Source organism: Caretta caretta, chromosome 8 (genome assembly GCF_965140235.1).
Source record: "Caretta caretta isolate rCarCar2 chromosome 8, rCarCar1.hap1, whole genome shotgun sequence".
Lineage (NCBI taxonomy): Eukaryota > Metazoa > Chordata > Testudines > Cheloniidae > Caretta > Caretta caretta.
This window is the reverse complement of record NC_134213.1, coordinates 15,930,364-15,957,416: the sequence shown is the minus strand read 5'-3', so window position 1 is coordinate 15,957,416 and position 27,053 is coordinate 15,930,364. Positions and strand designations below refer to the sequence as shown.

Here is a 27,053-nt window from a genome sequence, read left to right as displayed (position 1 = left end):
ATTTTTAGCAGTTCACAGCAAATGACGTAATGACACTTGAGCAGATGAGTTTTCCTAATTTGATCTGACTGCTCTAAAAATCCATGTCTGACACTGTAGACATCTGGCTTGTGCTAACCCAAGAAGTGATTAGAACTTGATAATTGGTTAAACAGCTTTTCTCCTCCAACATGTAGATACTTAACAGCTTGAAAAATAAAGCCACAATTGTTTAGATAAGTAATTTTCCAGTCTATTTGCTGTACTCAATTATGTAGAATTTTCTGCTGGATAATTAAGACGTCAAAACCTTAATTTTTCTGTTGCAAAAAAGAATTATGTGAAACTTGCGTGTATTACATAGTCTTGATTATTTTACTTTTTTGTCTTTCCCCAGTAATTCTGAACCTTCACAGCATAATAGTGAAGGAGCAGATAATTCCAGGGATGACTCAAGCAGCCATAGTGGATCTGAAAGCAGTTCTGGATCTGACTCTGAAAGTGAAAGTAGTTCCAGTGACAGTGAGGCTAATGAGCCATCCCAGAGTGCATCTCCAGAGGTAGGCTTTGATATCTGGTTTGAGTTATAATCCATCTACAATAATCCCTGAGTACCATGATCTTCACATCAATCTTGACTGTTAAGAACAGAGCGATAGTTTGAGAAGATGCTAAATAAAGCATAAAATTGACAAACCTTTTTGAATGATTTTCAGCGGCAGTTTATCAGATTCTTTAAATGAACTGTTTAAAAAAACAAACACATTTAGCACTTGGCTTTGACATGTACTTCGTGCCACTTGGCTCTGAAAGCTTGGGAGTCAGACATGCTTATACAGTAATACTACAACAATGAAAAAAGTAGCTTAAAGCATGTTATGCACTAACTTCCATTTAGTCATTGATGTAACTGTGATATGGCACAACGTTTTGGGTCACACCATGATGCTGTGCTTGGGCCAACAGCATCCGCTGTAGCGCCTCTCATCCTCTGCCAGCAATTGTTTGTCAAGGCTCTGTGAAGGCATAAGATGTGTGGCTTCCACACTGTATTCCAACACATCATACTTTGTTCATTAGCACAGTCTGCTTTCTGCATAGCTGTTACCTTGGTGTACAACACAATATTGAAGCCTTTGGAGTGAAATGGGGCAAGAAAATATATAGTGTTTAATACTCCTCCCTCTTTTTTTAGCCTGAGCCACCCCCAACAAACAAATGGCAACTAGACAACTGGTTGAACAAAGTGAATCCGCATAAAGTGTCACCAGCTTCTTCTGTGGAAAGTAATATCCCATCTTCACAAGGCTACAAAAAAGATGGCCGAGATCAGAGCTCCGGGAATGGGTATACGGATCAAAGTGTGTCTAAGGAATCCATTTCCTCCACTCCTGTGCGAGATTCCAAAACCACCCAAAAAGGATCGGAGAGCAGTCGTGGCAGGCAGAAGTCACCTGCACAGAGTGATAGCACAATACAGAGGAGGACTGTTGGTAAAAAGCAGCCCAAGAAGGCAGAGAAGGCAGCTATTGAAGAGCCCAGAGGAGGGCTTAAAATAGAAAGCGAAACCCCAGTAGACATGGTAACAAATATGCCCTCAAACAGGCATAAGGCAGCCACAAAGGGCTCTAGAAAACCCAACATAAAGAAGGAGCCCAAATCTTCTCCTCGGCCTACAGCAGAGAAAAAGAAATATAAGGCTTCAAGCAAACCTTCCCAGAAATCCAGGGAATTCATAGAAACAGATACCTCATCCTCTGATTCTGATGAAAACGAGAGCCTGCCTCCTTCATCACAAACTCCCAAATACTCTGAGAGCAATAGGACTCCTGTTAAATCTTCCATGGAGGAGGATGACAGCTTTTTTCGGCAAAGAATGTTCTCTCCTATGGAAGAGAAGGAACTTCTTTCACCACTCAGTGATCCAGATGAACGATACCCACTTATTGTGAAGATCGACCTGAGCCTCTTATCAAGAATACCAGGGAAGCCTTACAAGGACACAGACCCACCCAAAGTGGAGAAGAAAAATGTACCAGAGAAGCATACAAGAGAGTCCCAAAAACCAGTCTCAGACAAAAATTCCACCAAGGGCAAAAGGAAGCATAAGGTAAGTGATCAATTGAAAACTTATCTAGTCTCCATCTCTTGATGGCTAACTACTGAGGTGAGATGGATAGCTCAGTGGCAAGGGAATCTGTCTGGCTTCTGGGTTCCTGGGACTTTCAGGGTGGGTGGGGGAGAACTGGAGTTTGTGTGAGAGCTGGTTGGCATTGTAACTCTCATTGCTCACGATGAAATTTATGCTGGGAAATTCAGACTCTTGTGGAATTGTTGGGTAGGTAGCCTTTTCTTATTGCCACCAGCACTGGCACTAACGTTTCAATCATCCGATTGTCAAAAACTCTATTATGCTGACCTTTGCCTGGTAATGTTTTCAATTATTAGGAAAATGCAGGGATCCTTGATAGGAGAGTGGACTGAATGATTTATTGGGTTTTCATCCATGTGTGATTCCTGCAATTCTGTGAAATCATCCATGGCCTTGGGGACTGAGAAGCCCTGATTTGGAGCCATAAGGGAATGTCTACACTGCAGTTAAACACAGCAAGCTGGCCTTTGTCAGCTGATTTAGGCTCACAGGGATCAAGCTATGGGGCTGTTTAACTGTGGTGTAGACGTTCAGGCTCAGGTTGGAGCCTTGGCTCTGTTACCCTCTCTCCTCTCAGAATCCCAGAGGGCGTCTTTGCCTCCTCTCTCCCCCCACCCCCACCTCACCCACTTTCAGGGCACTTCCACTACTCCTGTCCGGAGCCATAACATCCACGCTTCTGTTTTTAGCATGCTAGTTCGAGTTGAGCTAGCACAAGTCTTTCTGCCCAGGCTGGGAAGTTCACTCCCATTTACAGTGTAGACATATTCTTAACTACTCCTGGCCTAGGCCCTGTTGAGGGAATGTGCCTGCTCCTACCTCTCTTCCAGGTGTGTGTCAGCTTCAGGACATGCTGACCACTTACACCCCCTTTCTGCCAGGGGCATCTTTTAACAATTCAATGTCTCTTGATATTTAGCATATACCAACAATAGCCCCATTATTCTCTCAACTGCTCCGAAGGCATGTACATGCAGTTTTCTGTCTTATCTCTGGTCTGACTCAGCTCTTTGACTTCAAGTGGGCAGCAGTAGAAAATAGAATAAGGAAACAAAGTCAAACATAATGTAAGAATAATGTAGATATCTCCCAATTCGTCACAATATCAAAGGGGCACTGGTGGCATAAAGGCTGCTGCAAGCTCCCTTCCAAACAGTTGCCTTCGACTGTGCCAGCTTCCCTGCTGAGCAACCAAGAAATGATCTCCAGCCACTCCTGGAGTGAGAAGCAGTATGGTCTGGTGAACTTGTCATGAGACTGAAAACAAATGGATTCCTCCATTCTTATTCCAGCTCAAATTACCTCTTTGCCCTGCATCAAGCAATGAAACTAAGGGGGAAAGGATTCTTGTCTGAAAAATGGGGATAATACCTACTTTACAAGGATGTTGTTCTTTGGTGTTTTTATAGCACTACTATACAAGTTCTAGCACTCACTTGAATGCACTCAGTCTCTAGTAGCTTTAAACCTAATGGCCCCCCTCTTATTTGGCCAGTTGTTCCTTGCAAAACAATATAACAAAAAAGATGGCTGTTATGGACAGAAACCAGCATAAAGAGCTGTGCTCCTACATCAGGAACAGAAGGCTTTGGTGGGACCAATTAAACTTGGGCTGTATCCCAAATCTCACTAATTACCTCCAAGTCCTGAGACCATCCCTATGCCTAGTGGTGCAGTCACGGTGGACATGAGTGTGTTTCTGAGGCAAGTGGGAGAGGCAAACTATTTTTCAGGCCTACCCCAAAATACTGAGGCAGGCTGTGTGAGAAATTCTGCAACAATCACTTCAGATATCCAACAGCTGATGAATGTCAGTTGCTTACATGTTTTGTTGATCTTTGGGTGCTGGGTTATAGCTGTTCGTAGCCAAAGAGCATTCTATTACTGGATTGCATTACAGTAAGATTTATTAACTGGACCCTATTCTTGAGCTTAGTTCATTAGAATTATTATTTTACGCTTGTTTTTCTGCTTCTGCTGCGTATGATAGATTTGAAGATTAATGAAAGTGTGTAGGTAGTTTAGAAATTCACTTTCAAAACCTTTTGATTTTACAGTCCACTATTTTATGAAGCATTAACTCTGTTATCAAAAGTAATACTGACAAATGTTTAATGAAGCTTTTTTAAAAAGTGCTTTTTTTAATCCCCTATAGTCTGACTAAAAACCAAATTAATTTCTTACTCTTATTGGGAGACCTTCATATATCAGAATAATGAGGTGTAGATTGTCTTAACCTAGTTTATTTCAGCCAGATTTTTTTTGTTTTATATTTTAAGTAGTTCAGTAATTTCAGCAGCCACATTTCACTCCTGGTTCTACTGGTAGATCATTTGCCATTCACTACACACTACTGCCTTCTGTTTGGGACAAGTAATTCCATTGTGGTCAACTATCTTAAGGCATGGGCTCCATGCCTTAGGAAATTATTTTCAGATCTGCTGTAGTGTTACTGTTCTATATGTTGTAAAAGGTTTGCTAAATTGTCTTAACAAATATAAAACATTATGAGGGACGGTTAACCTGTAAATATCAAACTTTGTCCTGATAGCTCTCTTGTGCTTGCTTTTATTCAGAATGATGACGAAAACAGAGCCAGTGAAGGCAAGAAAACTAAACTGGAAGAAAAGTCTTCATCAGGTCACAAGACCTCCAGCAATAGAGAGTAAGTGCAGGGGGAGAATTGGCTGTGTTTTAAGTCTATAAGGCTTGGCATACATTAAGGGGAAGATTGGCATGCAACACCCTATATGTACTTAAAAATCTCCCCCTAAGTATCTGCTTGCCACCATTTACAAAGGAAAAAATCAGTTTGCATCTCACTGGGTAAGCTTTCATGTGCAAGCACTCTTCAGACTCTGCCCTTTTACCTTGACTTTGGGGTTTTCACAGTAACTAATCAGTATGCTGGTATTTCCCAGAACCAGGCACGCTGGGACACTGTTCACTCCTAACAAAGAACAGTTGGATTATTTAACAACTTTAATTCATTATTACAAAATAGTTAGTTCAAAGGGCATTTACCTTTGATAAAGAGTTGGAACAGGCTGGGTTTATTTCCTGCTGGGACTAATTTTCCCTAATTTTTACCTTAACACAGGGCAGTGTTTAAAAATAGGTGAGCTGCATAACACTAACATATGTAAGACTTAGCAAATCTGCACTTCACCTAACCACGCTCACAAATTAATCCACCCCTTGCAAAATGGGCGATTAATTCTCCATTCAGCAGATGTGGAAACTGCAGCACCAAGAAGATTTAAATTTTTTTTTTCCAAATTACGCAGAAAGGCCAGTGATTCGTCAGGATTAGAACTCAGGTCTCTTGACTTCTTCTTCTCCCATGCTTCAACTACTGGATCATTTGTGTAAAAAAAAAAAAAAAAAAAAGATTTGTTTTAAAAAAAAAAAATTGGCCACATTTATATTTGTGATCACCATAGATTAGTTCTAATCTACAATTGGCAAAATACAAGCCTTCCAATCTTATTCACACATACAATTAATTTTTCAATGAGTCAAAGTGCAAATTAGCAAGGTTCTTAGTGTACTTTTAATCAGTAGCAAGTTCATTTTTGTGGATTTTCTTTCCAACTCCTTAAAAATATGTGCTACTTCAGATTACACAATAAAAATATATAACTATGCACTGGATCACATATTCCACTGTAATGAATAATCTGAAGAAACCTGTTTGGCCACTCTGAATTACCACAGTGTAACAGAGAGACAAGGTAGGTCAGGTAATACCTTTGATTGGACCATTAGAAAATATTACCTCACCCACCTTGTGTCTCTGATATTCTGGAACCAACACGGTACAATAATACTGCATACCACAGGGTAACACTCAATTTCATTGTGTTCTGTTATGAATATTAAGATTTTTCAGAGCCTCTGTAAAACTGATTTGCAGATTCCTCTGCTGGGACTGTTAAATTTATTCTTACTCTGATATTTGTCTTCTGTCAGCAAGGAACCAAATGTTCTTTGTATTAATGGTATGAAAAGTGTTTAATTTTTCTTTGAGCAATTAATGTGCAAATAGCTGTCCAAATGCCTGATCTTCCCAACTGGAAGATGGGCTAGCAAGCACGAGGCTTGCCATTGATTGCCAACAATAGTCCTTAAACAGTCAAGGCGGGGAGGTGATACATATTTACTGGATGACTGAATTAAGGGTAGTTTTACCTTGTGGTTGGGCAAATAGAATACATGCCTATACCATCTTAGTCTAGACATTCAGAACAAAGTCTCCACCATAACAGTGCTATAGACAGGTTGGCACAAACATTGGCATTAACATTACAGGTTGGGTTTTGTTTTGTTGAACAAAAGTGGTTTTCTGGCTAGAATCTGCTGCCTTTTCAAGTCAGAACAAGATCAGATGGTAAAAACAAGCTCAATCTGGTTCGCCCAAAAGCCAGTTATTAAAAATTAGGTGAAAAATAAATATTCCCATATACAGTCATGTTAGGTAAAAATAATTCTTGTCACTGTATCTGAAAATAAGCTGTACTTATTCACTTTGTGCAGGTCTTCAAAGCAAAGTGCAGGTAAAGAGAAGGACCTACTCCCTTCTCCTGCGGCCCCTGTCCTTCAGAAAGATCCCAAGCAAGATCATGGGTCCCGGAAGAGAACAGTCAGTCAATCTTCTTCCTTAAAATCAAGCAGCAACAGTAATAAGGAGAGTAGCAGCAGCAGTAAAAGTAACTCATCTTCCAAACAAAAAAAGACAGAAGGGAAGGCTTCTAGCAATGCCAAGGAAGTCAAGGTAAGGAATTTATTCTGTAAATGCTTTCCTCTAATATTCACTGTTTCTCTGTGTGCAATCTGGCATGTCAATGTGTAATCCAAGCAATAATTTGTCAGGCTTTGACTTTAAACTTAAATGTAATTTAGTTTTTAAAGGTGTTTACTCCCTGTGGTAGTGCACAAGTAATTGGGTCATAAGGAAGCCTGTAAATGGAAAATAACTCAGTAGCTATTCATTAGATTCATAGTATCCTGGGGGTAGGTTGGTACTAATCTTAAATTTACAAATGTGATTAGTGCTCTTCTAACTATAGAGGTTGCTTATTAATCATTTAATTTGATTCCAGTGACATTTTTCAGAGTTGTTTATATAAAAGTAAAATAGGGGAACAATATGATATGATTTTTTATGCAGTTAAATAATTGAGCCAATTTTGGTTTTAGCAGATTGTATATCCTGACTATAAAGGAAAAGACAGTTCAATCCTCCTCTCCCTGACCCCCGAGGGTGTGCTTCAGGGAAGGACTCTTCACAGTGCTACAGAGCTAGTCTGCTGACTTCATCTGGTGTGGAAGCCAGGTGATCTGATTAGCTGCCATCAGGAGAATAAAAAGGTTTATGTTTGAGTTGGGGGAGAAGATGGAGTGGGACAGGAGATTTTGCAAAGAAAAATCTCTAGAAACTAATAGGTTGGGAGGAAGTTCAGGTTTGCTAAATTGCAGATTCTTGTGCAAAAACTGAGTTCTTGTGGCATTACACTGTGTCTCTGTGTGTGTATGTGTGGAGAGGGAATTAGGGATTCTGCCTGCTCTCACCTATATAAATGGATACTATTGCATGGTGCATAACATCTGAGGATGTCTGATAAAACATGGTGGTATTAAACCTAGCTGTATGATAAGCAGTTCTCACTGACTGCTGTACTATCAGTTGGCAAGAACGTAATATGTCAAAGGCAAAATGTGACTATAATTCACAGGGTCTGGATTGCATTGTAGCGTATTGGTGCCATCTTGTCTTGAGGCCTCTGCAGCAAACAGAAGCTCAAAGGCTAATGAGGCATTAGGGATGTAATTGGTATGTTGCAGTACTTGGCAAATCTTCTAAATTGCTAACCTCAGTAATGTTTGAAGCAAAGTCAGAGGAACTAATCATAACAGCCAAGTGTGCAGATTGAAACAACAAATAGACAGGAACTGAGAAAAATGTAACTTGGTGGTCAAGAATAGCAAACGAGTGAAATATCTAAACTAGGAGCTCAGACATCCACCTCAGATGCTGATTTCATCAGATTTTGTAAGGCAGGCAGGGTTGGTCTAGTCAGTGCATGCATGGGAGGCTTCCAAGGAGCCTATAGGGGATTATATTGTAGATTTACTGGCATCTTTTTTTTCCTCTGCATTAACACTGAGCCAAGTCTGACCATTTTTTTTTAATTTGGTAATTACTATCTCCTTATAGTTTAATTTGGTTTTAATTCCTGTCTTAAATTAGTAGAGTCTTATGTGCCACTGAACATTTGCTGCAGCTGGCTGTATTTCTGTTCTGAAGTGGCTGCATTTTGGTGGTGGGTGAAGGGAGATTATATATTGCTGGTTTTTTTGAAGCACTTGAAAGTTTGTCTCTTACCAACAGAAGTTGGTCAAATACAAGATTACTCCACCCACCTTCTCTCTCACTTACTATGTCATGTTGAGCTGAAGTTGTATGATTTTGGGGGGCAGGAGCCATGTCTCTTTGTGAAGGCTTCTTGCACATTTTGAATGCTTGAAAAATAGAATGATCACTCCACTTCCGAAATATTAAAGCAAAAATCATGCTACAGAGTTGATTCTTCTAAAAGGAATAGAAAAGCAGAAAATACATGCAGCACCTCTTCTAGAAGGAGAGTAAAAACATGAATGTTAGCCATTACTAAATTGAGGAGGGGCATTCAGTTGTGCCTGAAACCTTTTGTCAGATTTGTTCTAGAGGAGATCCATTTAGCCCATCAGAGTGGGGGGGCTTGTAAGGGAGCTGGTAGGGTTCCTTGATCCTTGGTCTGGCTCCACCCCCAACATATGTTGTAGCACCAATGAGGAGAGAAGCCTTTGTAAGTCATGATGTATAAGTGGTAAATGTGAATGGCAATTAACCTGCTGCAAAGCTGACCTAGTTTGCATTTAACAAGTGTGAGACCACCAGGAGGAACTTAAGCAATGAACAATCATTTCTTTTTAAAACAGATTTCTAACTGCTTTTATAATTACTAATTGTGGCAATTTTTTTCTTCTCAGGAAAAGGTTCTAAACAGTTCATCAAACTGCCCTCCTGCATCTACCCCAGCTACAGACAGCTCAAAGTCCCGAAGAGCAAAGCTTGTTTTTGATGACAGGTGAGAGCAGTGAGAGTTGCCATGCACATTACATTTCCTCTTCCCTAAACAGGGCACTAATTTCAGTGTGTAACTTGTAAAATGTATAGTAGCTTCCTATGTATAGGGGATGTTCTTTGTCATGCATGTACAGTACTATTCTCTGGAGACCTGCAAGCTGTTCATGTAATTGTATGCCTGCCTGACACATGTATCACTAATTTTGGCAGACGTCTCAACCACTACCAGGAGCCATAGCCTCCTTTGTGTATTCGTATTCAGCCTGAAACAAGCAAGCAGTGGACTCTGACAGTATGTGATTGTCCTGTGTCCATTTTTAAGAAATACTATCTCCCTTTCTGCAGACTCACTTCACGTTCCACCAGACCAGTCTGCCTGTCCTCTTTGGGGCTGAGTTGGCTTCCCCTCCTGACCTCCTGGGTCAGTGACTGCTCTCAGTCATTGAGAGGATCCTCTGCCTCTGGAATTGCTGATTCACAAAAGTGGGAACATGGAATCATTTGTTCTTGTATTATCAAAGTTGAAAAATTTTGGAGAATGTGAATCAGTAAAAAATGATCCCAAATTCACATCAAGATTATCCATTCATGAAATATTTCATGCAATTCTTGGGTGTTCTTGACAGGGGCTCAATTCTAGTTTTATCAGCTAATTCCAGGTTGATTTAAAATTATTGCTTTCTGGATTAAGTACTTTTAGGGGCCAACATAAAGGACTATATGCAAACAACCTGATTATGGGAGTGGTTTGCTTTTCTTCTGCTATGTATTGCCAGACAAAATCAAGTTATGATGGAGTTGAAGTTCGGAGCACGTATGTGTAGTTAGAGGCAAGTTATAGTTATCCACAAGCCAAATATGTTAAAGCCAGGAAATTGAGTTCAGGATAAACTTAAAAGAAATCCAAATATATTAAGGTACGGAAATGCATAATTAGGGCACCTGGGTGGCTTTGACTATGCTCTGCAGTGACACCCATGCAATAACCATATAATTATAATTAGGCATTTTAGTATTTGTGGTTTTACATTACAGTAAACTGATTTTTAAAAATGTTTTTTCCTTGTATAGTGTCAACTCGTGCCTCTAAGAAAGGAGAGTATGATTCACTTTTAAATAAACTGTTATAAAACACTGACTTTAAATGAAATCAGGTGTGCCCAGTACTTCATGTTGTGGTGAAATAGGGGAATGATTAACTCCAACTATTTGCATGTTTGGACAGTCTCATTCAGATTTTAGACAATGACCTTGCAAATACAGCATTTAATACAGTAAAATAGAAAATTCAAGATCTCTTGTAATTATTCTTTGGAGCTTGCTTTAGGACATGGAGCCATATACCACAATCAGCTTCTGTGACCTAACTTCAAAAATAACAATGGAATCTCCATCTGAACATGTCTTGATTTCTTTTGAAAGTTTCGTATCTGGTTAATACTATTCTTTGATCTGCAGGCTGGGAGCTCTGCACTAGGACATGTCAGATAGCTCACACCTTTGCTAACATGTCTGATTTGCTTGGCTAGGGAATGTGGAATAAGTTGGCTAAATCCAGTGACTCTTAGCGGTCTTAAAACAATAGTTGGAAGTAACCGAAGTAACTAAATTTAACTGTCGAAAGGTCTTTATGATAAAAATTATATGTGCTGTAACTTGAGGAAGGAAGAATAAGCAATGTCAAAAGATCCCATAGTTATAAAGCTTGACACACAGAAAGGGATTCAATTTTTATCTTATTAAACTCAGAATTTCTGTTTGTTTGCAGGATGTACTCGGCTGATCATTATTTACAAGAAGCAAAGAAGTTAAAGCACAATGCAGATGCATTGGTAAGTAGAACCCAAAACATCTATCAGGTGGTTGCACATAAGGTTAGGTTGGTTTAACTCTTCTGAACCTGTACTCTTCTCTAGTGCTGTAATTCTCTCCCACTTCTCTATATTTTTGTTTTTAAAGTTTCATTCTCTTCAGTCTGACAGGTTTGAGAAAGCTGTTTTGTATCTTGATGCTGTAGTGTCTTTCATCGAATGTGGGAATGCATTGGAGAAAAATGCTCAGGAATCCAAGTCCCCGTTCCCTATGTATTCAGAAACTGTGGAATTAATCAAGTAAGCTTTATAAAGCAAGTAGTAAGTGAAGCCTAGTGATCAGAGCTGGGGAAATGGGAGCAGGTGCCCTGATTCTATTCTTGATTTTGCCACCAATACTTGCAATCTCTCATCTGTAAAATATTTACCCACCTTATCCATATTTTGAGGCTTAACGTTGTTGTTTTTTTAAAAGGACTTTTAAATCCTTTCATCTAAGAGTCTTAATATTAGTGCAAATTGTAACATAAAAACAAAAAATGTTCCAAAACTTTCCTCATCCAGACTTTTGAGTAAATCCTCTATGGATCTCTGGTAAAATATGAGGGCAGCTGGAACTAAGCCTTAATAGTTTTCTTAAAAGAATATTAAATGAGAAATGGCAACTGATAAATAACATCACGCTTTATTTTATTTGACATTTACTTGATGTCTTTGTTTGCAGATACACTATGAAACTGAAAAATTATTTGGCACCAGATGCTACGGCTGCAGATAAAAGGCTAGCAGTGCTTTGGTTCGTACATTTTGGTGTAGTAAAACATCTTGAGTCAAATTAGTGAGTGCACTGTGTCCAAAGGTTACTTACAGTGGTATTTTTAACTATTTCGTTTTTAACTGAATTTGTAAGTTCAGTGCTCCAAGGTATTTGAGGTTTTCATGGAACCTTAGAATCGGGGGGTGTGGAGGAACGTTCTGAGGGACTCAGCTGGGGCCGGGGCCAGCCCGCGTTGGGAGGGAGCGCCATCCAGCTCTGCTCCCGGCCCTGGCTGCTGGCCCCAGCTGCCTGGTCACGGCCCTTGGCCGAGGCTCCACTCCTGCCTCCCCTCCCAGCTATGGCCCCCAGAGCTGGAGCCTCACTTCTGGTCCCGGCTCCGGGGCCAAGGGTGTGCAGATGGGTTAAGGGAAGGCACAAGGTAAAAAGTTTGGGGACCACTACCTGAGATAATGAGAGCCAGCATAGCTTCTCCCTTTCATGTCTGGTATTAACGTTCCTGTGTATTTGAATATTGAGGGAATAAAAAGGATACATTTAGGACAAAAAAAAATGTTTAGTTTAGGTTTTATCACTAAAGTGATGTCAGTAGTGCCAAGAACCTGTTCTTCTTTCTCACTTATCAACTTAGAGAAAGGTGAGCAGTCAGCTAATACTTTTGATGGGAGTCCGATTTCCTTGTCATGTCTGATCCATCTATGGCAGTGGTCCCCAAACTGTTGGGTGCGCTCTCCTAGGGGGGCATGGAGAAACATTTTAGGGAGGAGCAGTGGGGTCTGTCCAGGCCAGCCTCAATGGGGGCCTGGGAGGGAGTGCTGCCTGGCTCCTGGCACCCAGCCCAGCTGTGGTTCCAGCCCCAGCCTCCGTCCCGTACTGCTGCCCATGTCTCTGGAAGCCACAGCCCTGCTCCTGGGTTGCGGGGGGTGGACCGGTATAAGAGGGACGCAATGTGAAAAGACTGATCTATAGATATGACAAGCTTAATATTAAAGGCATGTGTGGTTAAAACAGACAGTTTTTTGGACTACTTATTATGTGCTCGTGAATTTTTGAGTAGAGTTAGACTACGTTACTAAAGCTGCAGCATCAGTGTGTCTGTAGCTCTGCTTCCATGCTCACACTTAACGTGGATGTGGAGTTTTCCTGTTATGAGAAATTGACAGTGTTGCTGTCAAGTTAAATGTATATTTCTCTGCCATTGTATCTCTTTTTCTGAAAGCTAAATATTCCATAAAGCATAGTGGTTGTATTAAATAATGTAGTGATTCTTCTGGAAACAGGAATATCAACGTTTATTGCTTAAGAGATAAAGGTGCTATAGCACTGATTATAGCCTCTGCTTTGTAAAGGTGGCCTTGACACTGAACTGCACGCTGACCCGTAGGGTTGAAAGAAGCAGCAGTAGAAGACATGGGGAGCCCAAAGATCTTGTGCTCACCTACTGATTAGTTAGCTTGGGGTATATGTCAACAAATCACCTTACTAACGCTCCAAATTCTTCAGGCTCCTGAGTGCAGAGAAGACAGGAATCAGTTTGATGTTGTGTGAGGGGTGGAAATATGATGTCAGACTCTGCATGTTGTATCAGCACAACCTGGTGTAATGGGCTTAATTTATTTGCTAGTCTAGGAGATGATTTAGAGTTATATTCTCAATTCAGTGAGCAAGACTCTGGTTATGTAAGTAAAGACAGTGAAAAGTGTATATCTGAAGTCTTGTGCTCAAGCTTAGACTATCTTTAGTTTCCCTGGCTAATTAAACATTGTTACTATTGATGGCAAAACTACAACTCCATACCTCAGAGAGTGTTAGAAAAACACACAGGTGCTAGCTGTTTACTTGCATTATTGAACTGTGTAAGCACACACTCATTGTTAAACGTGTTGCCATTTTTTTTGCCCAGTCTTCGATGCCAGTCCCTGTTATATTTAAGGCTTTTCAAGCTGAAGAAGGAGAGTGCATTGAAATACTCTAAAACACTGACAGAACATCTAAAGGTAAAAAGTTACTATATTACTGAGATAGTTCTAAAAAAAAAAAAGAGAAAAAAGGAAATTCCAAGGTACTCTCCTGATTTCTCTTACACGTGTACTTTGATATGCCCCTATCTGGAAATGTGGCCCTTAAAGTAAACTCATGTTCAGTGTTTTAGAACTCTTTTTGTTACTGCAGCATGACCACAATGTTGTCATAACCCTACTGGTCTTAGTGTAATAGTTTTCCATTTATAATAATTTCAGCTAGCTTTTGTCTGCTTTGAAATCTGCTGAATTGTTTATCCTTTAGAGAGGATAAAAAGTACATCTTCCTGGCTGCAGACATTACAAAGTTGAACCTTCACTTTCATGTATGATCTTAAGGGAATTCTGTTTCTAGTGGTACATTTTATGACTGCAGCTCTCCAACATTTGCAGAAGTTGGTGTTTTGAGTAAATAATTTTTAGCTCATCTAACAGCTTTACCAAAGTTCCAAAGACAGTGCTCTTAGCCAGCTTGCCTGAACTTTCATATACTTCCATGAGACTTTCTAGAATTTTCAGTAAAAACCTGTTTTAAATCTAGATCAGGTTTAAGCCTCCTACCAGAGGCTGAAAAAAAGCCTCCTTTTACTCACTTATTTGAATCTAGGTTGTTCCAGATGAGGTACTCGGTCAGGGCATTTAAAACTCGGATGAGATTGCTTAATCTGAATTTAGGCTGGGATTTTCCAAGGAGCCAATAGGAATTAGGCATCTTATTTGGAAGCTCGTAGGCTTCTTTGGAAATCCTAGCTTTAAAAAGAGAAGAGCATGCTAATATAATTTCTGTCTTTTGAGGAAAGAGTCTAATTGCTCAATGCCAGTGTTAACAGCTTTCACATTGCTGTTAAAAGGTGAAGATTGGAAAAAATATGAAACTTGCCACCAGAGGCAATAGTCTAGTGGTTAGTGGAAGGAATTAAGTAGGAGACCTGAGTTCTAATCCCAGCTCTCTTTCTGGCTTGCTATGTACCATAGACAGATCACTTGAATTCTTGGTGCCTTAGTTTGTCAGCAGTAAAATGGAATATTTTGTCCAAATTTAAAGTGCTTTGATTCTCCCATACTGGTTCAGACTTTTGCTTGGCACAAAGAAATGTATCCATTTGTAAAAACCTGTTTTAATACGCAATTAACATGCCCTTGGAAATCACCCCGCAAACTTATTTTTCCCAAACAGAATTCCTATAATAACTCTCAAGCACCGTCACCTGGCATGGGAAGGTAAGCAGCTTTGTAACTTGTACATTTAACTACTTTCCTTCTTGATTTAGACATTTTAAATCTTGTGGGGACAGGGAATGGAAGAAAATAATCTGCAGGAGCTGAATTCAGTGGTTGATTGATAAACTAGCTAGATATCTTTCCTGTGAGAACCAAACTCTCAACAATTAAAGTGAAAACTATTTCCTATATCTCAATTTATGTACAATAAAGTGCCTATGCAAGGTTTATAAAGTCACTGTTTACTCATGTTATATAATTTTATCTGAAGTCCCATTAGCCAGTTGTACTGTTGCAAGGATCCAGGCTTCAGCTATGTGTCGGATGAACTGTTAAATGTGTTCATTTAATTGTTCAGATAAATGTTTTAAAACACTTCTGTCCTTGAAAGCACTCCAAGCGTGATTTTAAATAACTCCTTACTGCAGTAGCCTCCTGTATGGAATTAATACACAACTCTAATTTTAATGGGTTCTGTGTACACACGTACGTACACACCCAGCATTAAGAGGACAATAGACTTCCTAAAATGCCTGGCCTGGAACCATTTGAGCTTGCAATAATATATTCAAAACACAACTCCTCCATGGGAAAACATAGGGAGCAATTTGCTTGTATTGTTTAAACCCTCGGAGTAGTATTTAGATGTATTGATCTGTGTTCTGTGTAGTCAGAGAACATATAAATCTGAAGTAACCTTCTAAAATTTGAAATTTCTCAACCTATTAAAAATTTGAAAATCTAACATGTATGGCAATATAGCCCTTTCTTGGGGTTCTGATTTTTTTCAGAGGTTTCTTTTAAGTGCATTCCTTAACTTACATTTATTAAACATTCCTCTATAAAATGATGAAATTAAATGGTGAGGAAGTTTGGTCATAAGATTAAACCACAGAACTCAAAGCTTTGGATGCTGTTCCCAGCTCTGATGCAGACTTCATGTGACCTTGGACAAGTCACTTAAACTTCTTGGTTTCTTTACTTAAATGTAGGTAAAGAGAGATCCAAGGATGGAAGGTCCTATAGAAGTACAAACTATTATAATTCTAGATTTCAGAGGAACAGCCGTGTTAGTCTGTATTCGCAAAAAGAAAAGGAGTACTTGTGGCACCTTAGAGACTAACCAATTTATTTGAGCATGAGCTTTCGTGAGCTACAGCTCACTTCATCAGATGTTTACCGTGGAAACTGCAGATTTTTATATTTAAATTCTAGAGTAATACATTATGCAGCTTGATGTGTCAGAATACATATATATATATATATATATTTACATTTTGTATTTTAAAAATCTTGCTTTTTTTTTTTTTTTTTTTAACTAGCAAACCTGTTGGTATGCCATCTCCGGTATCTCCGAAGCTATCTCCAGGGAATTCAGGGAATTACTCTTCGGGGGCAACCAACCCTTCAGGGAGCAGTTCTTCTGTGACTATTCCACAGAGAATCCACCAGATGGCAGCCAGCTATGTCCAGGTTACATCCAACTTTCTCTATGCCACTGAAATTTGGGACCAAGCTGAACAGCTTTCTAAAGAGCAAAGAGGTAAGACTTGGCAGAATCTGACTGTAAAATGAAATGTGCTGAATTGTGCCATAAATGCTAATAGATCTTTCACATTGAGAGAATCTGCTAATAGTACACCAGGGATGTTTTGTCAGCTGGTGTTTTGCTGTAGGGAAAGATGGATTATTAGTGCCTTAGAATTTCAGTAATATCTCAGACTTCTCCTATGATCTTGATTCTGAATGGTATAAATAAGCCTCACACTGGCAATATATAGCCAGATATAATTTTTGGGACTTGATGTAACTTACAGTTTACAATGATGGACTCAGATTTCCATTTCTAAAAATGTATTTAATGAATATGCAAATTTGTTTGAGAGGGAACTCACCACTTCTGAGACTGTTTAACTTCAGTGCAAACCCTTTTCCATCTGTTCCTATCAATCATTTTATTGCAAAAATGTTTAGTTTTCTATTGGAAATTGTCTCTAAAACAATAAATGGAAAGAAACCTTTTTTCCCTTTCATTCCTGTACCATTTTCACCTCTTTCCACCTCTTCTCTCTCCCCTGGTGGTGTTTGTGAGAGATGTGTAATATTTGTTAGTATGTCATAGGTGGATTCCTCCTCAGTACCACATTCTCCAAAGGGAAGTCAATGTGAGTGTGTGTGCATAGTTTGATTTGTTTTCTTGTCATTCTAGAGTTCTTTGCTGAACTGGATAAAGTTATGGGCCCTCTGATCTTTAATTCGAGCATCATGACAGACCTAGTGCGTTACACCCGACAGGGATTACATTGGTTGCGTCTGGATGCTAAGTGATATCTTGAACTGAAGGAATCAAAAGTAGAACACACTTTTCTTGCTGCCTCTGATTTTCTCCACAACACTGTGTCATGTCAATAAGGAAGACTGCCATAACACATTGCTTAGTTGACACTAAAAGCAAGGAATGCTTTCACCTCTCCCATCCTCCTCTGTGTGTTTAACCCCAAACCACATCATGTTAATGGACTTCTTCAGTATTCTCATTTTTAAGTTATTTAAATATTTTAAAATTGGCTACATATTAAGATATGGCTTCACTGCTCTGCATTGAGATTGGAATTCCAGTCAATAATACATAACTAATCAGTTTTAAATCCTATTTATTTTCATTTGTTTTTAAAAATTTTTACAAAGCCCAGTTATGGGCTCTTTTAAGACTTAGCTATTTTTTCCTATAAACTTACCCATCAAGTACTTAGCGGAGATTAAATGTAGACACTTTATTTAAGTACTGCGTGAGCTTGTTACTCTGTAATGTCTTGTGGTGGTGGTGCTTGTAAAAGAAAATAAGGGTTGTTAGGTTCTAAAGTGTAGGGACACCATGGTTTTCATGCCTAATGCCTATGACTCAAATCTTAAATAAGTACAGTTTTATTATTGCAGAATTTGTACTAAATTTTGAGAAAAGTTCCAGAGATATTCTTCTACACATTAAGATATTTCAGTTTAAATGAAAATATAAGAGATGTATATGGAAAGATATTTAGTTATGTCTAACTTGGATTGTTTTTTCAATACAATTTCAGAACACTTGGTTAACACTATAGCAATCACAAAACATTACAGTAAACTTGCATTTAATGCAATATGGAAGTGGTGTGAGAATGAGCTTCAGTCTCTGATAGGTGCATACTGGAAATGTTTCATAAATGGACAATCTTGTGCTTTTTTTATATCTCCATTTAAAACAAGTTTTGTCTCCTTGTTTGTCGTTATTTGATGCTTACTGAAGCAGCCAACTGAACAGTTGAAAGAACAGATAAATAATTCCTATTAGAGCTGTTTGTATCATTTCCATTGACTGGGAAACCAAAAATCATAAAAAGTGATAAAAAGATCCATCTTTTCCTTTTTGGGGTCTGCTAATTGATGGACGCTATCACGTGATAATGGCCATTGTGAGGTGCAGAGCACATCTTTCACAGGGACATTGTGAAACTGTTCTGATGTAGAATTTATTTAAAACTTCTGTTTAGCCCCATGTTAATGGAGGCCCCCGTTAATGTTAGATGTTTTAGGGGAGCAGAATATTCACTTTAGAAGTATGTTGGTGCAACAAGAATCCTGCATTGAGTTCCAAGTGGCTGCTTTTAAGAAGTTGTAATCCAAAGTACCTTTCCACATAAGGTTGTTGTTGTCTGAGTAAAAGGTTAAAAATTATATTTCTTTCAATATTGCTTAGTGCCCCATCATGTCTGGTGTGCCTTATGCCTTACTTTTAGATGAAGATTTTATGAACTGTTTACAAGATGAAGTTTTACAGCAGGACCATGTATACTGTATGGAGTTGGTCTTCTGCAGTACTTTTGGTAAAATTCCATTTCTTTTTCAACATCCTAGTGTGTGTCATAGAAACTGACTTCCTGTTACAGTGGTCTCCTTTTAAAGAGTCAAACTCTGAACCATTTAGAGTGGTATTATGGAATGCTGCTTTGTTTTTATTTCCCATTGCCCCCTTATTCTGTACCAGATGTGAACGTGCATGTTCAGAAAAATTATTGCACTAAATTTGTGTGTAGTTGTGTAAGTGCCAAAATGATGGCAACCTCAAAAGAAGGAATAGAATTCTACGCTACTTAGTACTGCAGTATGTCCTATGGGCTTTAAGAGTTAAAAAGTTTTGCAAATTAGTAACTTGACTAAACTGTAGCTGCATATTCGTAGAGCTTCCTATGTGTTCCAACATTATTTGTACTTCCAGAAAAGTTTGCTACATACAAATGGAGACATTCAACCTATGACTTTCCCCATTATACTTCAGCCTACATTCAGGTCTGTTTGAGTACCCTTTTTATTTGAGTCACAATGTAAGTTAGTTTCTCTGTGTTCGCTATTAGAGATGGAACTTTCTTTACTCTCAAACTGTGCATCTTGGTTAATGGGACACTGTCAACTCTTTTTCCTTTGTAATACTCTAAAGTGCCTAGCACACTTTTGACGCTATATAAAAATACCTTCTTAGAAGCTGCATTGTTTGTATTTTTTTTTTTAATTTTATTTTTGTATAAGGCTGCAGTAGCCGGCATGGCTGTTTCTAGCTTGCTCCGTTATGTGCACAGTTACCGTTGATGTAGGCAGTAATGGTCTCATCTCTGGGAATATTATTTTTTCTTAACTAGAGTCTCATCAGTATCTTTGCGTGGTATATTTTTCAAGAGACCAGTTTAGTGTATTCCTTAGCTCCAGACCAATGGATTCTAAATGTTTGTCTAAAAAAATCTAGAAGACTCTTTACAGTCTGTCAAAATGGGGACCTGAACTGGCAGGTAGAGGCCTGCCTAAATAGTATACGTTCTGGTGAAATCCTTCTGGAGTATTGTCCCAGGTTTTCTATCTGTGTAAGACATATACACAGGTCTTGTTAAAAAAACAAACTCCTCCATCGACTTAGGCCATTTCAAATGGATTAAACTCAGTTTGACAACTCCAAAAGCATATCTAACTTGAGATTTACCCGTTGCTTCAGAGAGAGAGAGAGAGAATTTTATTTTGCCTGATAGAGTAGCTAAAACAAAATGAAAATCGCTCATAAGCGTCCATCTCTCTGTCAAAATGCAGGCTAACAAAACCTGTCCTTTTTTAACCTTTAAGCAGCAATGTGGGAAACGCATGTCATTTGAGTGCTAATGCAAGTTGCACAGTGTCTTACCATGAAGGAATCCTTAACTCCTGATACTAAGGGTTCCCTATATGGTTATATTTTAACAAACATCAGTGTTGTAGTTTTTATTCATCCCTCCACACCCACCCCAGTCCTCCCAGTGGTGAACCTTTTTTTAAAAAAATTTTTAAAAAGGCTTAATAATCAGACTAGGCTTGCTCAGACATGAAAACTATTTTGAATTTGCGGTCAAATTTTCAGATTCCGAAATGACAAGTTGCATCATTTATAATTGTAAATGAGCCTACAGGACACCAGAACAAAATAACCCATGATTTATTTTGATTTGAAATATTAGAGCACATTGGATGGCTCTTTTTTGTCTTTGATGGCAGTATGCAATTTGTATTGTATGTGTCTTTAATATATATGTGTGTGTATATATATGTATATATATATATATATATGAACTCAGTCTGTCCAAAGTATGTTATACTTGTTTTTAGATTATAGTGCAACTGATTATATTGATATATTATTTATTAAACTGAGTGCTGAATCACCTTCTTACTGGTGATGAATCTTGATATTATACAGGAGTGCAATGTATATTCTTTTAGATTGCTGAGGCTTGATTGCTGTGATTTAAAAAAAAAAACACCCTAAAATGTATTTATGAATGACCCCAACATATAGAGAGTCAGTACTTTATGAATATAATTTCATACTTGCCTGGGGCAAGTGAAATAAATCCTTAGGCATGCAACTGTGTAGTTTTTGCCAAACTAGTAGAAAGAGACTACCTTTGCTTTATTTAATATTTTGTTTACCCTAGCAGAAAAATTTACTGTCATTGCAGTGTTTATATTAAAACAGTTACAGAAGGGCCTGAGCAAGTCAAGTTTGAATTAATTTACCCATTGGGGAGCAAGTAACTTCCAAATCATTGGTTAGCGCCCTAACAAATATTTCATAAATATTTAGGTTGAGGATTGAATTACTTTAGGTCTAGTGAATCAGTATTATGGAAAGCTGTATATTTCCAACACAAAGCTAATCTTAGATATCTTTAAACAAAGAGGTGCCAAAGCTTTTGCTAAGCAACTCTGTTAGACAAACACAGACTATTCTAAGAGGACTGATTTCCTGGAGATGGAAGTACAAAAAGAATCATGTCAAATCACATTATTTTTGAAGGAGTTTTGTCTGTGATGCCATTTAAACATAGCAGTGTTAGGAGGAAAGAGCGGGGGTAGCTATAAAAATAAAACTAGATTCTTGTCTCATAGTGAAAATTATTGAGGATGCTAGAGCAATGAGCCTGGCCAGTTCATAGAACAGTCTTAGAGAATGACAGCATTAGCTCTTTCTCTATTCCAATATTCAGCTGAGATTAAATTGAATACACTATGTTGAGCAGTTTGAAGTGCTGCTTCAGGATAGTTTATATAGGCTATCCACATGTAAACTTTTTTACCTGCTTTAATTCCATCTGGAAACTTAACAGAAACGCATCCATTCCAATTGATGTAACTCCATATTTATTAATGGAGTCAATACTGGCAAATTGGAATGAAATGTTCCCGGTCTTGAATTTTTTAGATATAACCGTAGGAAATCATGCAGTTAGGTACACAAGTATTGTAGCCCATATTTGTTGGCTGCATTGGCATTAAATATCTTAAAGTTCAACTACAAGGACCAGACATGACTTTTTCAAGCACAGTGACTGACGTCTGTATCTTGTCCCCCTTTTAAATGGTTTGAAGAAATTTTGTATATGGAGGATAAAGTGCTTATATATTTATTAAAGATCCTTTATCTTATTTGAAATTATTATTATTTGGTGAAGAAGGGTTGTGTTTTCTTTTGAGGAGGGTTGGGTAGGGCAGGGGAGGGTAACTTTTAACCTACCACTTCAAAGCCCTTGTTAATCATGCAGAAAGGTACTGTTAATGATGGGATGTCTCTATCCTATGCTTTGTACATGACAAGTCCATGTCTTACATTTTGTTTCTAGGCATCGGTCTTCAACCAAAACTTACAAAAAAACAAAAAAACTGTGATTTTATTTGTTGCAATACATATGAAATTTCAAAGGGTACTTTGAGGCTCAAAATTAGGATTTCTAAGTCAGTATGTGCATTTCACGTAATAAAGCTGTTAATGGTGAGCAAAGTATTATATACTAACTAGATTTTTCCACATCTGTATAGTATATTCAATGTATTTTGTGGTATTGAGATTATAGAAAGTTTAGTGTCTGAAACATGCGTTTAATGTGTATTTTTAAACAAATTTATGGCAATTAAAATATTTGGAGAAAAGGGTATCACATTTCAATTTGTAAAGATCTTTTTAACTACTGTGTCATTAAAATGCTTTGTACAATGCAAAACTGTAACTGGAGAAACTAAGTTTAATAAATATCAAATAGATTTTCTGTATTAAACTTTATAAACACTGTGCTTGTATCTTGTGTAGGGTTCCTCCTCAGGGGTATTCCATCTTCCAGCTCAGTTCTCTGGGGTCCTCACGCCCTCGCAATATCTACCTGTTGCCATGCATGACAAGGGAGAAGAGTATCTGTTATGCAGGTGGCACGAGACTTATTTTGATATTTCACTTGATTCAGTGGAAGTGGTCTTGTTTCTTTCAGCCCTGTTGATTAGCATGCAAACGTGATAGTCACTGAAATACTTAAAATTAATCTGATCAAACCTGAAGTAGTTACTCAGTTAAACTTGCTCTTACTTGATTTGAGCAGTTTGGTAGCAATAGGTTTGTTTTCTTCCAAATACGGTGGGGAACACTGGAGTATTGAAGGAATCTGCTGTTTTGAGGTTCTTGTTTAATAAGATTGCTCACTCTGTTCCCTTTCTCAGAAGGGCTGCTTGCCTGTGAACTGTTGGCTGGTATCAGTGGGAGGAGAGATGATTGGTTTATTCGCTCACCAGGCCAAAGGGTAAAATGTCCATAGTCCAGCTGCACATTAACACGTTCGCAGAGGTGGGCAAACTACGGCCCGGGGGACACATCTGGCCTGCAGGACCCTCCTGCCCAGCCCCTGAGATCCTGGCCCGGGAGGCTAGCTCCCAGCCCCTCCCCTGCAGCCTCAGCTCACTGCACTGCTGGCGCAATGCTCTGGGCGGGGGTGGGGCTGCGAGCTCTTGCCGGGCAGCGCAGCTGGAGAGCCGCAGGCTGACCTGGTACTCTGTGCCGTGCAGTGGCGTGGCTGGCTCCAGCCGGGCAGCATGGTGCTCTGGGCGGCGCGGCTGTCGCACCACCAGCCATGGGTGCTCCAGGCCGTGCAGTAATGGGGCAGAGAGCAGAGGGGTTGGATAGAGGGCAGGGGAGTTAGGAGTGGTGGTCAGGGGGCAGGGAGGTGTGGATAGGGGTCGGGATGGTCAGAGGGTAGGGAACAGCGGGGTTGAAGGGGGGCAGGGTCCTGGGGGGCAATCAGGAAGGGGGGGGTTGAATGGGGTGGCGGGGGGCAGTCAGGGGCAGGGGTTCCAGGGGAGGTCAGGGAGAAGGGGTGGTTGGATGGGGCAGAAGTCCTGCGGGGGGCAGTCAGGAGTGAGAGGAGGGGTTGGATGGGCCAGCGGGGGTGGTTAGGGGACAGGGAGGGGTGGTGGGGTCGGATAGCGGGCGGGGGCTGGGTCATGCCTGGCTGTTTGAGGAGGCACAGCCTCCCCTAACTGGCCCTCCATACAATTTCGGAAACCTGATTGTGGCTCTCAGGCCAAAAAGTTTGCCTGCCCCCGCTCTTTCGGGAATGCCTCCCCAGCTTGCACCCTCCACTGTGACTTTTTGTTCATTAGACACAAGACAGAGCAAGTCTGTTTGCTAAATACAAATCTTTGTTTATCATATAGAAAAACATAAAATGTGAACAATTTTTTTTAAAAAAAAAAGCTACTAAGATGCAAGGTCTTTTATTGAGCTTGTCATCAGAAGGTGCAGTCTAGACCAGTGCATGCTTTCAACTTTCATGAAATGCCCTACATCATTTCATATATCACGTTTTTCTGAAAAATACTAAATATATGCTATTGCATAATTCAAAGTGTCCTAACTTAAGAATAGTTAATAAATATTTTATATATAAGGTTGAACGTTGTAAGAGGTAACAATATTTTCTTCTTAGTGACAGCTCACTCACGGGAAATTCTTAGGGAACAGCGAGTCTTCCTGCAAAAAAGGACATAGTATTAATCATTAAAGGCCTGGGCTGACGTAGTTATGTAGGTCTCAGCCCAGTGTACACATGCACATAGCATGGTTCATTTGGTTTAGCTCTCTCTGTAACTAGAATTTAAAGTAAATCTGGTGTGTACTCTTTCAGTAGTTCTCAAATCTTACTTCAGCACATCCTGAAAGCACGTTTTAGGGAATAATGATGCTATCAGTGACACACACTGGCAGGGAGGGATTGTTTTGATTTCTAGGGCAGTCTTCTTTCAAAAATGTATTGTAAAAAGTGATGACCTGAAATCAGTTCCTCGGCAGATGAAATGCACAAGGTTTGGTTTGCCTTGCTTGGTGGCTTTGCTTTATTGCTTTGCACACTGGCTCAAGAACACCTGCCTGTCCTTTGACTACACCCCTGATAATGCTGAATGCATTACTGCGTAGTGGAAATCCCTTTTTATTGCTATATGCATCTTTCTGTACCTGCTCTTGCGTCTCTGAAAGGCTGAGGGGTAACATACCAGTTTTGTTAAACTGTAGTCTAAAACAACCTGTCACAAATGCATCTAAAATAACAATTTGACTTCTATTATCTACTAAAAGATATCCTTTCTATTCACTTCCCACTGTGAATGCAGTGTGCACTGCCAAAGCACTATACCCATCTCTTCCTAGATTGGGGGTGTAGGGTGCTGGGCATATTGCCACCAGCCTGGGCTCTCCCATAGGAGTCTGTCTTCAGTTATTTAGTAGTAGTTTGGTTTTCGGTGTCTTTGTTTAGACGTAGTTGGAGGAAATGGGAAAGGGAGGGCAGCAGAGAGGCCCTGTTCTGTTTGTGTCTAGTAATGTAGACTAATTCACATTCAGACTTCTGAGCTCCTTATCTGTCTCATCTAAATTAAAATGTCTATCCTTTATTGTGAGATACTGCTTTTTAATGACACCACCTGCTTGAAGGGGGATTGATTTTTAAAGCTAAAAAGCAGTCATCACTTAAGTCTGTCCTGCAAGAATCGTCCCTTAGAATGTGTTAACTACTTATGCTAAACAATCTGTTCCACTTTGTATTTAGCTGTGCCACTGAGTACCTTTCCCAGTCCTGAAGAAGAGCTCCGTGTAGCTCAAAAGCTTGTCTTTCACCATCAGAAGTTGGGCCAATAAAAGATATTACCTCACTCCCCCCCCTTGTCTCTCTAATATCCTGGGCCCAGCACTTCTAAATTGCAACATCTTTATTAGAAAATATATAATCTTTGTAGCGCAGAGTAAAAAAAAAAAGACATTGCCAATCTCCATAGAACTCCTAGGAACGGTTCTGCATGCAGTTTGCACTAAGAAAATTAATTTTGAAAAATGTCTGAATCTATTGTTCCAACCCTTGCTGCATCTATTCTTTCTGTACTGTATAAATTTCATCTCAAGTATTGGATAATTCAGTGAAAATTCCCCCTGTACACTGGTGTGAAACATTCCTGTGCCTTTATCCTTCCCTTAAACATGTGGGAATGAGTAGTTTTACCTGCATAGCATAGAGACGCATTCACTGTCGTCCCTGCATTTGGCTCCTATGGGTCTGAGGGAAATCCCTCTCCAGAAAGGTGTCATCCTCCTTTGCCTTGTTAGCTGAGAGCTTGGATGATGCAAGGAAGCACAGTGTACCTGAAACAAGATTGAAATACAATTGTCATGAAGGAACGGTGGCTTCCTGCCACAGTTAGTCCGAGCTTGGGTTTAATGGACTTCAAATACCTGTCTCAGCAAATAACTTATTTACAGATGCCTCATTTGGCAGTCAGATTATAACATTCTTATTGAAACATTCTTATTGCTTGGTATGTTTGTAAAGTTCTATATCAAAAGTAACTAAGGCGCTCCAGTACTCATGGGACGGAAGTAGCCATCCTCATTCATAGGTGAAGAGACTGAGGCAGACGCACTAAATTACTGGCCTAAACTGACACTGTCCGTGTTAGAACTGAGATAATAGCTCTAGAGTTTCTGGTTCCTGCTGCCCTCAGACCACTGGCTTGTGCTGCCTTCACTTGCTGAAGTAACTGAGACACACACTGCCATTAACTCTAAATACTGTTCAGCATTTTATGCATGTAAGCACACAAACTTTCATCTTAGTAATTGCCTGACCATTTAAATGAAAATGTTTCCTTCTGCTCTTACCTGGCTGAGTAGGGCTGCACAAAGTAGTAAGACAGCTATAACTTTCAAACACTGCATCTTCTTTGGATAGGCTGCCAATTGCTAGTAGCATTCGTGGAAGGTGGTGGACTCCTGAGTGAATTTTCCAAACCTTTCAGCTAGACTTTTATAGGCTCAATTCCCTATCCTTGCATCAGCTGCCAGTTGTCACAGGGACAAAGTTCGTCTTGGAGACCAGGAGAAATGTAATAAGTTAATGTCTACTAAAGTCACCTAGTTCAAGGTCGGTCTATCTGACAAACTATATTTACTTTTCTTGCACGTTTACTTAGTATGTGGGGAAACTGATCATACAAACTGTTACTTTTTTTAAACCTAAGGCTGCGTACCTGCCTGCAGAAAGGGTGGCTGGCTTTAGTGGCCCCAGTGTATTCGCTGGGGAGCTAGAGGTGTAACCTTTTCACT

The 27,053-nt window shown here is 39.4% G+C and overlaps 2 protein-coding genes across 6 annotated transcripts in view; one reads left to right on the top strand and one right to left on the bottom strand.

Annotated features, from left to right (window-relative positions):
* AFF4 (ALF transcription elongation factor 4) overlaps nt 1-22,709 on the top strand; it is a 78,084-nt gene extending 55,375 nt beyond the window's left edge. For 3 of the 5 annotated variants that reach the window (XM_075131309.1, XM_075131310.1, XM_075131308.1), the window contains 12 exons: nt 377-539; nt 1,175-2,089; nt 4,708-4,796; nt 6,668-6,905; nt 9,164-9,261; nt 11,029-11,092; nt 11,235-11,371; nt 11,796-11,909; nt 13,750-13,843; nt 15,045-15,088; nt 16,411-16,631; nt 17,298-22,709. In XM_075131309.1, coding sequence (XP_074987410.1) covers nt 377-539; nt 1,175-2,089; nt 4,708-4,796; nt 6,668-6,905; nt 9,164-9,261; nt 11,029-11,092; nt 11,235-11,371; nt 11,796-11,909; nt 13,750-13,843; nt 15,045-15,088; nt 16,411-16,631; nt 17,298-17,416 — 2,296 coding nt within the window. In that variant the 3' untranslated portion in view covers nt 17,417-22,709. The remainder of the gene's footprint in view (nt 1-376; nt 540-1,174; nt 2,090-4,707; nt 4,797-6,667; nt 6,906-9,163; nt 9,262-11,028; nt 11,093-11,234; nt 11,372-11,795; nt 11,910-13,749; nt 13,844-15,044; nt 15,089-16,410; nt 16,632-17,297) is intronic. The other 2 variants (XM_075131312.1, XM_075131311.1) reach the window with 1 other exon arrangement.
* A 1,453-nt stretch (nt 22,710-24,162) lies between these two features.
* On the bottom strand, nt 24,163-26,744 carry LEAP2 (liver enriched antimicrobial peptide 2). The gene is made up of 3 exons (XM_048860113.2): nt 26,610-26,744; nt 25,954-26,093; nt 24,163-24,434 (listed from the first exon to the last, which is right to left on the bottom strand). Exons 1-3 carry the CDS (start codon nt 26,664-26,666, stop codon nt 24,398-24,400), a joined length of 234 nt encoding a protein of 77 aa, XP_048716070.1. The 5' UTR covers nt 26,667-26,744; the 3' UTR covers nt 24,163-24,397.
* Between the last annotated feature and the right edge of the window lie 309 nt (nt 26,745-27,053).

Excerpts from the sequence above, each read along its gene's own strand:
- LEAP2 (XM_048860113.2), bottom strand. The coding sequence starts at position 26,666 with ATGCAGTGTTTGAAAGTTATAGCTGTCTTACTACTTTGTGCAGCCCTA. Across the intron at positions 26,094-26,609 it reads GTGCAGCCCTACTCAGCCAG|GTACACTGTGCTTCCTTGCA; the intron begins GTAAGAGCAGAA and ends ATCTTGTTTCAG. Across the intron at positions 24,435-25,953 it reads TGCGTCTCTATGCTATGCAG|GAAGACTCGCTGTTCCCTAA; the intron begins GTAAAACTACTC and ends CCTTTTTTGCAG.